This window comes from Phyllobates terribilis, unplaced genomic scaffold (genome assembly GCF_046119375.1).
Source record: "Phyllobates terribilis strain yellow unplaced genomic scaffold, ASM4611937v1 Scaffold_2__4_contigs__length_985480577, whole genome shotgun sequence".
Taxonomy (NCBI): domain Eukaryota; kingdom Metazoa; phylum Chordata; class Amphibia; order Anura; family Dendrobatidae; genus Phyllobates; species Phyllobates terribilis.
In genome coordinates this window covers 965637437-965652454 of record NW_027362762.1, presented here as the reverse complement: position 1 = coordinate 965652454, position 15018 = coordinate 965637437, and the positions used below count along the sequence as shown (strand labels likewise).

The 15018-nt window shown below is 58.6% G+C and overlaps 2 protein-coding genes across 2 annotated transcripts in view; one reads left to right on the top strand and one right to left on the bottom strand.

The window, feature by feature from the left end:
- CFAP44 (cilia and flagella associated protein 44) overlaps window positions 1-4642 on the bottom strand; it is a 69676-nt gene extending 65034 nt beyond the window's left edge. The window contains exon 1 of the mRNA XM_073670866.1: window positions 4547-4642. Coding sequence (XP_073526967.1) covers window positions 4547-4577 — 31 coding nt within the window. The 5' untranslated portion in view covers window positions 4578-4642. The remainder of the gene's footprint in view (window positions 1-4546) is intronic.
- A 125-nt stretch (window positions 4643-4767) lies between these two features.
- Window positions 4768-12420, top strand: COX17 (cytochrome c oxidase copper chaperone COX17). Its single transcript, XM_073670864.1, has 4 exons — window positions 4768-4920; window positions 11367-11504; window positions 12072-12178; window positions 12251-12420. Exons 2-3 carry the CDS (start codon window positions 11386-11388, stop codon window positions 12154-12156), a joined length of 204 nt encoding a protein of 67 aa, XP_073526965.1. The 5' UTR covers window positions 4768-4920; window positions 11367-11385; the 3' UTR covers window positions 12157-12178; window positions 12251-12420.
- Window positions 12421-15018: the final 2598 nt, after the last annotated feature.

The window sequence follows — 15018 nt, the reverse complement described above, 5'->3', positions numbered from 1 at the left end:
GCGCACACACCTCCCATATATACACCCTGCACACACACAGATATATATATACACCCTGCACACACACCTCCCATATATACACCCTGCACACACACACCTCCCATATATACACCCTGCGCACACACACCTCCCATATATACACCCTGCGCACACACACCTCCCATATATACACCCTGCGCACACACACCTCCCATATATACACCCTGCGCACACACACCTCCCATATATACACCCTGCGCACACACACCTCCCATATATACACCCTGCGCACACACCTCCCATATATACGCCCTGCGCACACACCTCCCATATATACGCCCTGCGCACACACCTCCCATATATACACCCTGCGCACACACCTCCCATATATACACCCTGCGCACACACCTCCCATATATACACCCTGCACACACACAGATATATATATACACCCTGCACACACACCTCCCATATATACACCCTGCACACACACCTCCCATATATACACCCTGCGCACACACACCTCCCATATATACACCCTGCGCACACACACCTCCCATATATACACCCTGCGCACACACACCTCCCATATATACACCCTGCGCACACACACCTCCCATATATACACCCTGCGCACACACACCTCCCATATATACACCCTGCGCACACACCTCCCATATATACGCCCTGCACACACACACCTCCCATATATACGCCCTGCACACACACACCTCCCATATATACACCCTGCGCACACACACCTCCCATATATATACGCCCTGCACACACACCTCCCATATATACACCCTGCACACACACCTCCCATATATACGCCCTGCACACACACACCTCCCATATATACGCCCTGCACACACACACCTCCCATATATACGCCCTGCGCACACACACCTCCCATATATACACCCTGCGCACACACACCTCCCATATATACACCCTGCACACACACACCTCCCATATATACACCCTGCACACACACACCTCCCATATATACGCCCTGCACACACACACCTCCCATATATACGCCCTGCACACACACACCTCCCATATATACACCCTGCACACACACCTCCCATATATACACCCTGCGCACACACCTCCCATATATACACCCTGCGCACACACCTCCCATATATACACCCTGCACACACACCTCCCATATATACACCCTGCACACACACACCTCCCATATATACACCCTGCACACACACACCTCCCATATATACACCCTGCACACACACCTCCCATATATACACCCTGCACACACACCTCCCATATATACACCCTGCACACACACACCTCCCATATATACACCCTGCACACACACACCTCCCATATATACACCCTGCACACACACACCTCCCATATATACACCCTGCACACACACCTCCCATATATACACCCTGCACACACACCTCCCATATATACACCCTGCGCACACACCTCCCATATATACACCCTGCGCACACACCTCCCATATATACACCCTGCGCACACACCTCCCATATATACACCCTGCACACACACCTCCCATATATACACCCTGCACACACACACCTTCCATATATACACCCTGCACACACACCTCCCATATATACACCCTGCACACACACCTCCCATATATACACCCTGCACACACACACCTCCCATATATACACCCTGCACACACACCTCCCATATATACACCCTGCGCACACACCTCCCATATATACACCCTGCGCACACACCTCCCATATATACACCCTGCACACACACACCTTCCATATATACACCCTGCACACACACCTCCCATATATACACCCTGCACACACACCTCCCATATATACACCCTGCACACACACACCTCCCATATATACACCCTGCGCACACACCTCCCATATATACACCCTGCACACACACCTCCCATATATACACCCTGCACACACACCTCCCATATATACACCCTGCGCACACACCTCCCATATATACACCCTGCACACACACACACCTCCCATATATACACCCTGCACACACACACACCTCCCATATATACACCCTGCACACACACACACCTCCCATATATACACCCTGCACACACACACACCTCCCATATATACACCCTGCACACACACCTCCCATATATACACCCTGCACACACACCTCCCATATATACACCCTGCACACACACCTCCCATATATACACCCTGCGCACACACACCTCCCATATATACACCCTGCACACACACCTCCCATATATACACCCTGCGCACACACACCTCCCATATATACACCCTGCGCACACACACCTCCCATATATACACCCTGCGCACACACACCTCCCATATATACACCCTGCGCACACACACCTCCCATATATACACCCTGCGCACACACACCTCCCATATATACACCCTGCGCACACACCTCCCATATATACACCCTGCGCACACACCTCCCATATATACGCCCTGCACACACACACCTCCCATATATACGCCCTGCACACACACACCTCCCATATATACACCCTGCGCACACACACCTCCCATATATACGCCCTGCACACACACCTCCCATATATACACCCTGCACACACACCTCCCATATATACGCCCTGCACACACACACCTCCCATATATACGCCCTGCACACACACACCTCCCATATATACGCCCTGCGCACACACACCTCCCATATATACACCCTGCGCACACACACCTCCCATATATACACCCTGCACACACACACCTCCCATATATACACCCTGCACACACACACCTCCCATATATACGCCCTGCACACACACACCTCCCATATATACGCCCTGCACACACACACCTCCCATATATACACCCTGCACACACACCTCCCATATATACACCCTGCACACACACCTCCCATATATACACCCTGCGCACACACCTCCCATATATACACCCTGCACACACACCTCCCATATATACACCCTGCACACACACACCTCCCATATATACACCCTGCACACACACACCTCCCATATATACACCCTGCACACACACACCTCCCATATATACACCCTGCACACACACCTCCCATATATACACCCTGCACACACACCTCCCATATATACACCCTGCACACACACACCTCCCATATATACACCCTGCACACACACACCTCCCATATATACACCCTGCACACACACCTCCCATATATACACCCTGCGCACACACCTCCCATATATACACCCTGCGCGCACACCTCCCATATATACACCCTGCACACACACCTCCCATATATACACCCTGCACACACACACCTTCCATATATACACCCTGCACACACACACCTTCCATATATACACCCTGCACACACACCTCCCATATATACACCCTGCACACACACACCTCCCATATATACACCCTGCACACACACCTCCCATATATACACCCTGCGCACACACCTCCCATATATACACCCTGCACACACACACCTTCCATATATACACCCTGCACACACACCTTCCATATATACACCCTGCACACACACACCTCCCATATATACACCCTGCACACACACCTCCCATATATACACCCTGCACACACACCTCCCATATATACACCCTGCACACACACCTCCCATATATACACCCTGCATACACACCTCCCATATATACACCCTGCACACACACACCTCCCATATATACACCCTGCACACACACCTCCCATATATACACCCTGCATACACACCTCCCATATATACACCCTGCACACACACACCTCCCATATATACACCCTGCACACACACACCTCCCATATATACACCCTGCACACACACCTCCCATATATACACCCTGCACACACACCTCCCATATATACACCCTGCACACACACCTCCCATATATACACCCTGCACACACACACCTCCCATATATACACCCTGCACACACACACCTCCCATATATACACCCTGCACACACACACCTCCCATATATACACCCTGCACACACACCTCCCATATATACACCCTGCACACACACACCTCCCATATATACACCCTGCGCACACACACCTCCCATATATACACCCTGCGCACACACCTCCCATATATACACCCTGCACACACACCTCCCATATATACACCCTGCACACACACCTCCCATATATACACCCTGCACACACACCTCCCATATATACACCCTGCGCACACACACCTCCCATATATACACCCTGCACACACACACCTCCCATATATACACCCTGCACACACACCTCCCATATATACACCCTGCACACACACACCTCCCATATATACACCCTGCACACACACACCTCCCATATATACACCCTGCACACACACACCTCCCATATATACACCCTGCACACACACACCTCCCATATATACACCCTGCACACACACCTCCCATATATACACCCTGCACACACACACCTCCCATATATACACCCTGCACACACACACCTCCCATATATACACCCTGCGCACACACCTCCCATATATATATATATATATATATATATATATATATATATATATATATATATATATATACAGCCGCTGCCGCCCTCTTTACCTTGCCCCATTGACTCCTCCATGTCCGCCATCTTTGTTGCCGCGGTTGCTAGGAGACCAGGTACCTGGCGTCTGGCAATCACCAGGACAACATTACCACGTGACCGTAGGCGGCACATATAATTAACCACGCCCCCTGCTCTCCAGTATTGGTCCGCTTAATTAATCAGGGGGCGGTACTTTTAGTGGCTTTAGGATTGCACTTGTCGGGGCTGCCGCTAGATGCCGCTGTGGGAACAAAGCACAGACATGATGGGGAAAAGGAGAAAATAAACTACACTTCCCGGCATTCTTAGCGCGTGTCCCGCAGGCTCCCAGTACCCACGGCGCGCGCCTGCGCAGTCCAGTCGTGTCCTGGTTGTTTCACCTAAACACGTGAGTGGCGGAGGTCGCGGGTCTGTGTTGGATTCTGTCATACTGGACGTTGGGGGGATCAGTGACTCAGGGTCTGTGTGTGGCCCTGTACTGACGACTTATCGTAGCCGATCTGTGGCCGATCTTGTGGATTGCGTCATGTCATGCAACTTCTCAGTAGTGATCGGACATATTGTCCGCAGCCTGTCCGCTCCGTACTGTACTGAGGCGTCAGCTCCTCATTGCTCTCAGCATCTCTGCTGTCAGCTGATCGGAGCAGTCAGAGGCCAGATGTGTGTGGGGGGCTGTGATGTGTGTGGTGTAACAGGTGACATGTGGGGATGGAACTTGTGGGGGGCACCGGGGGCTGTGACGTGGGGCCGCCGCTCTGTGCTGCCCCCCAGCAGTGACCTTGAAGGAGGGCGACCCTGAGATCAGGTGACGCTCGGCATTGTGGGCTCGGTGCTCGGGGGACGGCGCCGGATGTGTCTCATGTCACCACTTCTTCAGTGAGATCTGACTGACAGCAGTGAGCGGAGGACAGGGCGATGTGGGGGATGGCTGGTGACCCCCGGGGCCCAGCAGGTGTGAGATGGCAGGCGACCCCCCCCCCCCCCCCCGGGACCCTGCAGGTGTGGGATGGCGGGCGACCCCCCCGGGATCCTGCAGGTGTGGGATGGCGGGCGACCCCCCCCCCCCCCCCGGGATCCTGCAGGTGTGGGATGGCGGGCGACCCCCCCCCCCCCCGGGACCCTGCAGGTGTGGGATGGCGGGCGACCCCCCCCCCCCCCCCCCCCGGGACCCTGCAGGTGTGGGATGGCGGGCGACCCCCCCGGGACCCTACAGGTGTGGGATGGCGGGCGACCCCTGCGGGACCCTGCAGGTGTGGGATGGCGGGCGACCCCCCCCGGGACCCTGCAGGTGTGGGATGGCGGGCGACCCCCCCCGGGACCATGCAAGTGTGTGGGATGGCGGGCGACCCCCCCCCGGGACCCTGCAGGTTTGGGATGGCGGGCGACCCCCCCCGGGACCCTGCAGGTCTGGGATGGCGGGCGACCCCCCCGGGACCCTGCAAGTGTGTGGGATGGCGGGCGACCCCCCACCCGGGACCCTGCAGGTGTGGGATGGCGGGCGACCCCCCCCGGGACCCTGCAGGTGTGGGATGGCGGGCAACCCCCCCGGGATCCTGCAGGTGTGGGATGGCGGGCGACCCCCCCGGGATCCTGCAGGTGTGGGATGGCTGGCGACCCCCCCCCGGGACCATGCAAGTGTGTGGGATGGCGGGCATCCCCCCCGGGACCCTGCAGGTGTGGGATGGCGGGCGACCCCCCCGGGATCCTGCAGGTGTGGGATGGCGGGCGACCCCCCCCCGGGACCATGCAAGTGTGTGGGATGGCGGGCGACCCCCCCCCGGGACCCTGCAGGTGTGGGATGGCGGGCGACCCCCCCCGGGACCCTGCAGGTGTGGGATGGCGGGCGACCCCCCCCCCCCCCCCGGGACCCTGCAGGTGTGGGATGGCGGGCGACCCCCCCCCCCCCCCCGGGACCCTGCAGGTGTGGGATGGCGGGCGACCCCCCCCCCCCCGGGACCCTGCAGGTGTGGGATGGCGGGCGACCCCCCCCCCCCCGGGACCCTGCAGGTGTGGGATGGCGGGCGACCCCCCCCCCCGGGACCCTGCAGGTGTGGGATGGCGGGCGACCCCCCCCCGGGACCCTGCAGGTGTGGGATGGCGGGCGACCCCCCCCCCGGGACCCTGCAGGTGTGGGATGGCGGGCGACCCCCCGGGACCCTGCAGGTGTGGGATGGCGGGCGACCCCCTTGGCCCAGCAGGTGTGAGATGGCAGGCCCCCCCCCGGGACCCTGCAGGTGTGGGATGGCGGGCGACCCCCCCCCGGGACCCTGCAGGTGTGGGATGGCGGGCGACCCCCCCCCGGGACCCTGCAGGTGTGGGATGGCGGGCGACCCCCCGGGACCCTGCAGGTGTGGGATGGCGGGCGACCCCCTTGGCCCAGCAGGTGTGAGATGGCAGGCCCCCCCCCGGGACCCTGCAGGTGTGGGATGGCGGGCGACCCCCCCCCCCCGGGACCCTGCAGGTGTGGGATGGCGGGCGACCCCCCCCCCCCCGGGACCCTGCAGGTGTGGGATGGTGGGCCAGCCCCCCCCCCCCCGGGACCCTGCAGGTGTGGGATGGCGGGCGACCCCCCCCCCCCGGGACCCTGCAGGTGTGGGATGGCGGGCGACCCCCCCCCCCGGGACCCTGCAGGTGTGGGATGGCGGGCGACCCCCTTGGCCCAGCAGGTGTGAGATGGCAGGCGACCCCCCCGCCCCCCCGGGACCCTGCAGGTGTGGGATGGCGGGCGACCCCCCCCCGGACCCTGCAGGTGTGGGATGGTGGGCGACCCCCCCCCCCCCCCCCCGGGACCCTGCAGGTGTGGGATGGCGGGCGACCCCCCCCCCCGGGACCCTGCAGGTGTGGGATGGCGGGCGACCCCCCGGGACCCTGCAGGTGTGGGATGGCGGGCGACTCCTCCGGGACCCTGCAGGTGTGGCATGGCGGGCGACCCCCTTGGCCCAGCAGGTGTGGGATGGCGGGCGACCCCCCGGGACCCAGCGGGCGGGGGATGGCGGGCAACCCCCCCCCACCCCCCCAGGACTCAGCGGGCGGGGGATGGCGTGCGACCCCCCCCCCCGGGACCCAGCAGGCGGGGGATGGCGGGCGACCCCCCCCCCCACCCCCCCAGGACCCAGCGGGCGGGGGATGGCGGGCGACCCCCCCCCCCCCCCCGGGACCCAGCGGGCGGGGGATGGTGGGCGACCCCCCTCCCTCCCCCCCCAGGACCCAACGGGCGGGGGATGGCGGGCGACCCCCCCCCCCCCCGGGACCCAGCAGGCGGAGGACATGTTGCCCTGTACAGCACAGGGATCTCCTAGTTAAAAGGAAATGCTGGGAGTTATAGTGCTACAGTCAGGGCTGTGGAGTCGGTAAGCCAAACCTCCAACGACTCAATTTCCATGACTCCAACTCCGACACCCTCATACACGACCCCCTCATACACGACTCCGACCCCCTCATACACGACCCCCTCATACACGACTCCGGCTCCCTCATACATGACCCCCTCATACACGACTCCGGCTCCCTCATACACGGCCCCCTCATACACGATCCCCTCATACATGACCCCCTCATACACGACCCCCTCATACACGACTCCGGCTCCCTCATACACGGCTCCCTCATACACGGCTCCCTCATACACGACCCCCTCATACACGACCCCCTCATACACGGCCCCCTCATACACGGCCCCCTCATACACGACCCCCTCATACACGACCCCCTCATACACGACCCCCTCATACACGACCCCCTCATACACGACCCCCTCATACACGACCCCCTCATACACGACCCCCTCATACACGACCCCCTCATACACGACCCCCTCATACACGACCCCCTCATACACGACCCCCTCATACACGACCCCCTCATACACGACCCCCTCATACACGACCCCCTCATACACGACCCCCTCATACACGACCCCCTCATACACGACCCCCTCATACACGACCCCCTCATACACGACTCCGACCCCCTCATACACGACTCCGACTCCCTCATACACGACCCCCTCATACACGACTCCGACCCCCTCATACACGACCCCCTCATACACGACTCCGGCTCCCTCATACACGACCCCCTCATACACGACTCCGACCCCCTCATACACGACTCCGACTCCCTCATACACGACCCCCTCATACACGACTCCGACCCCCTCATACACGACCCCCTCATACACGACTACGACCCCCTCATACACGACTCCGACCCCCTCATACACGACCCCCTCATACACGACCCCGACCCCCTCATACACGACCCCGACCCCCTCATACATGACCCCCTCATACACGACTCCGACCCCCTCATACACGACCCCCTCATACACGACTCCGACCCCCTCATACACGACCCCCTCATACACGACTCCGGCTCCCTCATACACGACTCCGGCTCCCTCATACACGACTCCGACCCCCTCATACACGACTCCGACTCCCTCATACACGACCCCCTCATACACGACTCCGACCCCCTCATACACGACTCCGACTCCCTCATACACGACCCCCTCATACACGACTCCGACCCCCTCATACACGACCCCCTCATACACGACTCCGACCCCCTCATACACGACCCCCTCATACACGACTCCGACCCCCTCATACACGACCCCCTCATACACGACTCCGGCTCCCTCATACACGACCCCCTCATACACGACTCCGACCCCCTCATACACGACTCCGACTCCCTCATACACGACTCCGACCCCCTCATACACGACTCCGACCCCCTCATACACGACTCCGACTCCCTCATACACGACCCCCTCATACACGACTCCGACCCCCTCATACACGACCCCCTCATACACGACTCCGACCCCCTCATACACGACCCCCCTCATACACGACTCCGACCCCCTCATACACGACTCCGACCCCCTCATACACGACCCCCTCATACACGACTCCGACCCCCTCATACACGACCCCCTCATACACGACTCCGGCTCCCTCATACACGACTCCGACCCCCTCATACACGACTCCGACCCCCTCATACACGACTCCGACTCCCTCATACACGACCCCCTCATACACGACTCCGACCCCCTCATACACGACCCCCTCATACACGACTCCCACCCCCTCATACACGACCCCGACCCCCTCATACACGACCCCGACCCCCTCATACACGACCCCCTCATACACGACTCCGACCCCCTCATACACGACCCCCTCATACACGACTCCGACCCCCTCATACACGACTCCGGCTCCCTCATACACGACCCCCTCATACACGACTCCGACCCCCTCATACACGACTCCGACTCCCTCATACACGACCCCCTCATACACGACTCCGACCCCCTCATACACGACTCCGACTCCCTCATACACGACCCCCTCATACACGACTCCGACCCCCTCATACACGACCCCCTCATACACGACTCCGACCCCCTCATACACGACCCCCTCATACACGACTCCGACCCCCTCATACACGACCCCCTCATACACGACCCCCTCATACACGACTCCGACCCCCTCATACACGACCCCCTCATACACGACTCCGACCCCCTCATACACGACCCCCTCATACACGACTCCGACCCCCTCATACACGACCCCCTCATACACGACTCCGACCCCCTCATACACGACTCCGACCCCCTCATACACGACTCCGACCCCCTCATACACGACTCCGACCCCCTCATACACGACTCCGACCCCCTCATACACGACCCCCTCATACACGACTCCGACCCCCTCATACACGACCCCCTCATACACGACTCCGACCCCCTCATACACGACTCCGACCCCCTCATACACGACTCCGACCCCCTCATACACGACCCCCTCATACACGACTCCGACCCCCTCATACACGACTCCGACCCCCTCATACACGACCCCCTCATACACGACTCCGACCCCCTCATACACGACTCCGACCCCCTCATACACGACCCCCTCATACACGACTCCGACCCCCTCATACACGACTCCGACCCCCTCATACACGACTCCGACCCCCTCATACACGACTCCGACCCCCTCATACACGACTCCGACCCCCTCATACACGACCCCCTCATACACGACTCCGACCCCCTCATACACGACCCCCTCATACACGACTCCGACCCCCTCATACACGACTCCGACCCCCTCATACACGACCCCCTCATACACGACTCCGACCCCCTCATACACGACCCCCTCATACACGACTCCGACCCCCTCATACACGACTCCGACCCCCTCATACACGACCCCCTCATACACGACCCCCTCATACACGTCTCATGTGTAAGTGATAAATTTACTGCAGCACAGATTCATCTCAGATGAAAGTCCAGACCCCGAGATCAGGAATAGGACGGACATTTATAGGACATTTCATAACTTTCCCAAATTATTATGAAAAAATATTCACCACAAACTGCATTGAACGACTGCACCCAATGTATTATATATTTGAGGAGTCGGAGTTGGTCCGTTTTATACCGACCCCTACTCCACAGCCCTGGTTACAGCAGCCGCAGGCCCTGACCCCGGCATCATCTCTGAGGCGTCTTATGTTGGGGCTTCGGCTTCTGGGTGTAAACAGGAATCTTCCCGTCCGTCGGCAGCAAGCGGAGGTCCTGAAGATGGCGAAGACTGGAAACAAATTCTCTGAGGACGCTGTAGAATCTGACAGTCCTCGCTCTCCCCGAGTGACGTCCTGTGTAATCCAGAGATCTCGCTGACATCAGTGCAGTTACCTCCTCACACCATCGGATTTGCTGTATTATATGTGAGGGGCATGTACCGCCCTGCGGGTGGCGCTCATGGCCCGTGCTGACTGTGTTGTTTTCTGCAGTCCATCTTCGAGCCCCATCATGTCCTCTCTTGCGGCTGCGAGCTGTGAGACGAGCCCTGCGAGCGCAGAGACCCCGGAGAAGAAGCCCCTGAAGCCGTGCTGTGCCTGTCCAGAGACCAAGAAAGTGCGGGATGCCTGGTGAGTGCGGAGTGCCCCTCTGCAGACCCCGGGGTAAGACCACAATAGACAGTCAGCCGGACCCTTCGATATCAGCGGGTTTGGCTAATGTGTATGGGGGGCAAGAGGCTCCCACCCTACAGAGGTCAGTGTAGGCAGCTATAAATGTGTGAACAGCGGGGGTCCGACCACTAAAGCCCCCTGGTCTGTGGGTTGTCATGTGGCCTGGCTGCTCCTTCTTGGTTCTGACATCAGTGGGGTCCCAGCGGTTGGACCCCAACCCTTCACATGTCAGAGGTGGTCCCATTAAATTGAATCTTCATTCGTTCTGCCCTGAAGGAGCCAATGTTTGGGTTGGCGGCTACAAGAAAAGTTTTGGGTCACTGCCCCCTGATTTCAGGACGCTGCCTCCACCGCCAAACAGAAAAGCAGGGAGCTCCGCGCCTGCCGCCATTATTATCACCGCTAATGGCTGCAGACAGTGAACGGCCTGTCAGTCACCCACAGCCCCGCCCACAGCGAGCCATGCCCCTCCCCCTTGTCTGTTCCTTGTGGCGTCATACAATGATTTCTGTATTTTACCCGCAGTATCATCGAGAAGGGCGAGGAGCGCTGCGGGGACCTGATCGAGGCGCACAAGGAGTGTATGAGGGCCCTCGGCTTCAGAGTCTGACTGGGGAGCGGCGGAGGCTTCGGTAAGGAATCGTCAGTGACCAGCGGGGGCAGCGTTCCCGGACCCCCGCTGATGACCTGCCTTCTTCTTTCAGGGGGCGTCATGTGTGCTGCTGCTGCTGCTTGGGGTAACTTATTTCTGGGTGAGAGAATCGCTGGAGACAGAAGATGATGGAGGTGACGGTGACGTCTTCTCTGATCGTCCTGCAAATCAAAAAGTCGCAAAGTTTATTTTTGAATTCTTATTAAAATGATCTGAAATTGCCGGTGTGGTGTGTGAACCAGCAGAGTTGTCATAGGGTCAGACTCGGTCGTCCTCATGCAGCACAGACCTGACCCCCTCTGCCTGATAAACCTGCAACCTGCAGAGCTCCTGTGTTGTCAAACTACAACTCCCAGCATGCCCCGACCGCCACAGGCTTATTGCTCTAGAATGAGATCAGCTGAAGGGTTAAAAGCAACTGCTGTAACGAGTGTACTGCGCAGCAATGCTCTGCACATCCCAGCCCCTCACTATAGTAGCTGTGATGATCTGCGCGTCTCCACTCCATTCTATAGTAGCTGCGATGCTCTGCACATCCCGACCCCTCACAATAGTGGCTGCGATGCTCTGTGCATCCCAACCCCTCGCAATAGTAGCTGCCATGCTCTGCGCGTCCCGACCCCATTCTATAGTAGCTGCCATGCTCTGCGTGTCCCGACCCCATTCTATAGTAGCTGCCATGCTCTGCGCGTCCCGACCCCATTCTATAGTAGCTGCCATGCTCTGCGCGTCCCGACCCCATTCTATAGTAGCTGCCATGCTCTGCGCGTCCCGACCCCATTCTATAGTAGCTGCCATGCTCTGCGCGTCCCGACCCCATTCTATAGTAGCTGCCATGCTCTGCGCGTCCTGACCCGATTCTATAGTAGCTGCCATGCTCTGCGCGTCCCGACCCCATTCTATAGTAGCTACCATGCTCTGCGCGTCCCGACCCCATTATATAGTAGCTGCCATGCTCTGCGCGTCCCGACCCCATTCTATAGTAGCTGCCATGCTCTGCGCGTCCCCACTCCATTCTATAGCAGCTGCGATGCTCTGCATGTCCCGACCCCATTCTATAGTAGCTGCCATGCTCTGCGCGTCCCGACCCCATTCTATAGTAGCTACCATGCTCTGCGCGTCCCGACCCCATTCTATAGTAGCTGCCATGCTCTGCGCGTCCCGACCCCATTCTATAGTAGCTGCCATGCTCTGCGTGTCCCGACCCCATTCTATAGTAGCTGCCATGCTCTGCGCGTCCCGACCCCATTCTATAGTAGCTGCCATGCTCTGCGCGTCCCGACCCCATTCTATAGTAGCTGCCATGCTCTGCGCGTCCCGACCCCATTCTATAGTAGCTGCCATGCTCTGCGCGTCCCGACCCCATTCTATAGTAGCTGCCATGCTCTGCGCGTCCTGACCCCATTCTATAGTAGCTGCCATGCTCTGCGCGTCCTGACCCCATTCTATAGTAGCTGCCATGCTCTGCGCGTCCCGACCCCATTCTATAGTAGCTACCATGCTCTGCGCGTCCCGACCCCATTATATAGTAGCTGCCATGCTCTGCGCGTCCCGACCCCATTCTATAGTAGCTGCCATGCTCTGCGCGTCCCCACTCCATTCTATAGCAGCTGCGATGCTCTGCATGTCCCGACCCCATTCTATAGTAGCTGCCATGCTCTGCGCGTCCCGCCCGCATTCTGTAGTAGCTGCCATGCTCTGCGCGTCCCGACCCGATTCTATAGTAGCTGCCATGCTCTGCGCGTCCCGACCCGATTCTATAGTAGCTGCCATGCTCTGCGCGTCCCGACCCCATTCTATAGTAGCTACCATGCTCTGCGCGTCCCGACCCCATTCTATAGTAGCTGCCATGCTCTGCGCGTCCCGACTCCATTCTATAGTAGCTGCCATGCTCTGCGCGTCCCCACTCCATTCTGTAGTAGCTGCCATGCTCTGCGCGTCCCGACCCCATTCTATAGTAGCTGCCATGCTCTGCGCGTCCCGACCCCATTCTATAGTAGCTGCCATGCTCTGCGCTTCCCGACCCCATTCTATAGTAGCTGCCATGCTCTGCGCTTCCCGACCCCATTCTATAGTAGCTGCCATGCTCTGCGCGTCCCGACCCCATTCTATAGTAGCTGCCATGCTCTGCGCTTCCCGACCCCATTCTATAGTAGCTGCCATGCTCTGCTCGTCCCGACCCCATTCTATAGTAGCTGCCATGCTCTGCGCGTCCCCACTCCATTCTATAGTAGCTGCCATGCTCTGCGCTTCCCGACCCCATTCTATAGTAGCTGCCATGCTCTGCGCGTCCCGACCCCATTCTATAGTAGCTGCGATGCTCTGCGCTTCCCGACCCCATTCTATAGTAGCTGCCATGCTCTGCGAGTCCCGACTCCATTCTATAGCAGCTGCGATGCTCTGCGCGTCCCGACCCCATTCATAGAATGGAAGAGTTGGAGGGGGCCTCCAGAGTCCTCTTGTCCAGCCCCCTGCTCAATGCAGGATTCACTAAATCATCTCAGACAGATGTCTGTCCGGCCTCTGTGTGAAGACGTCCATTGAAGGAGAACTCACCACCTCTCGTGGCAGCCTGTTCCACTCATTGATCTCCTCACTGTCAAAAAGTGTCTTCTAATATCTAATCTGTGTCTCCTCACGTTCAGTTTCATCCCATTGCTTCTAGTCTTTCCTTGTGCAAATCAGAATTAGGATGATTCTTCTACAATGTGACAGCCCTTCAGATATTTGTAGACAGCTATTAAGTCTCCTCTAAGTCTTCTTTTTTGCAGTTAAACATTCCCAAATCCTGTAACCGTTCCTCATAGGACATTGTTAGCA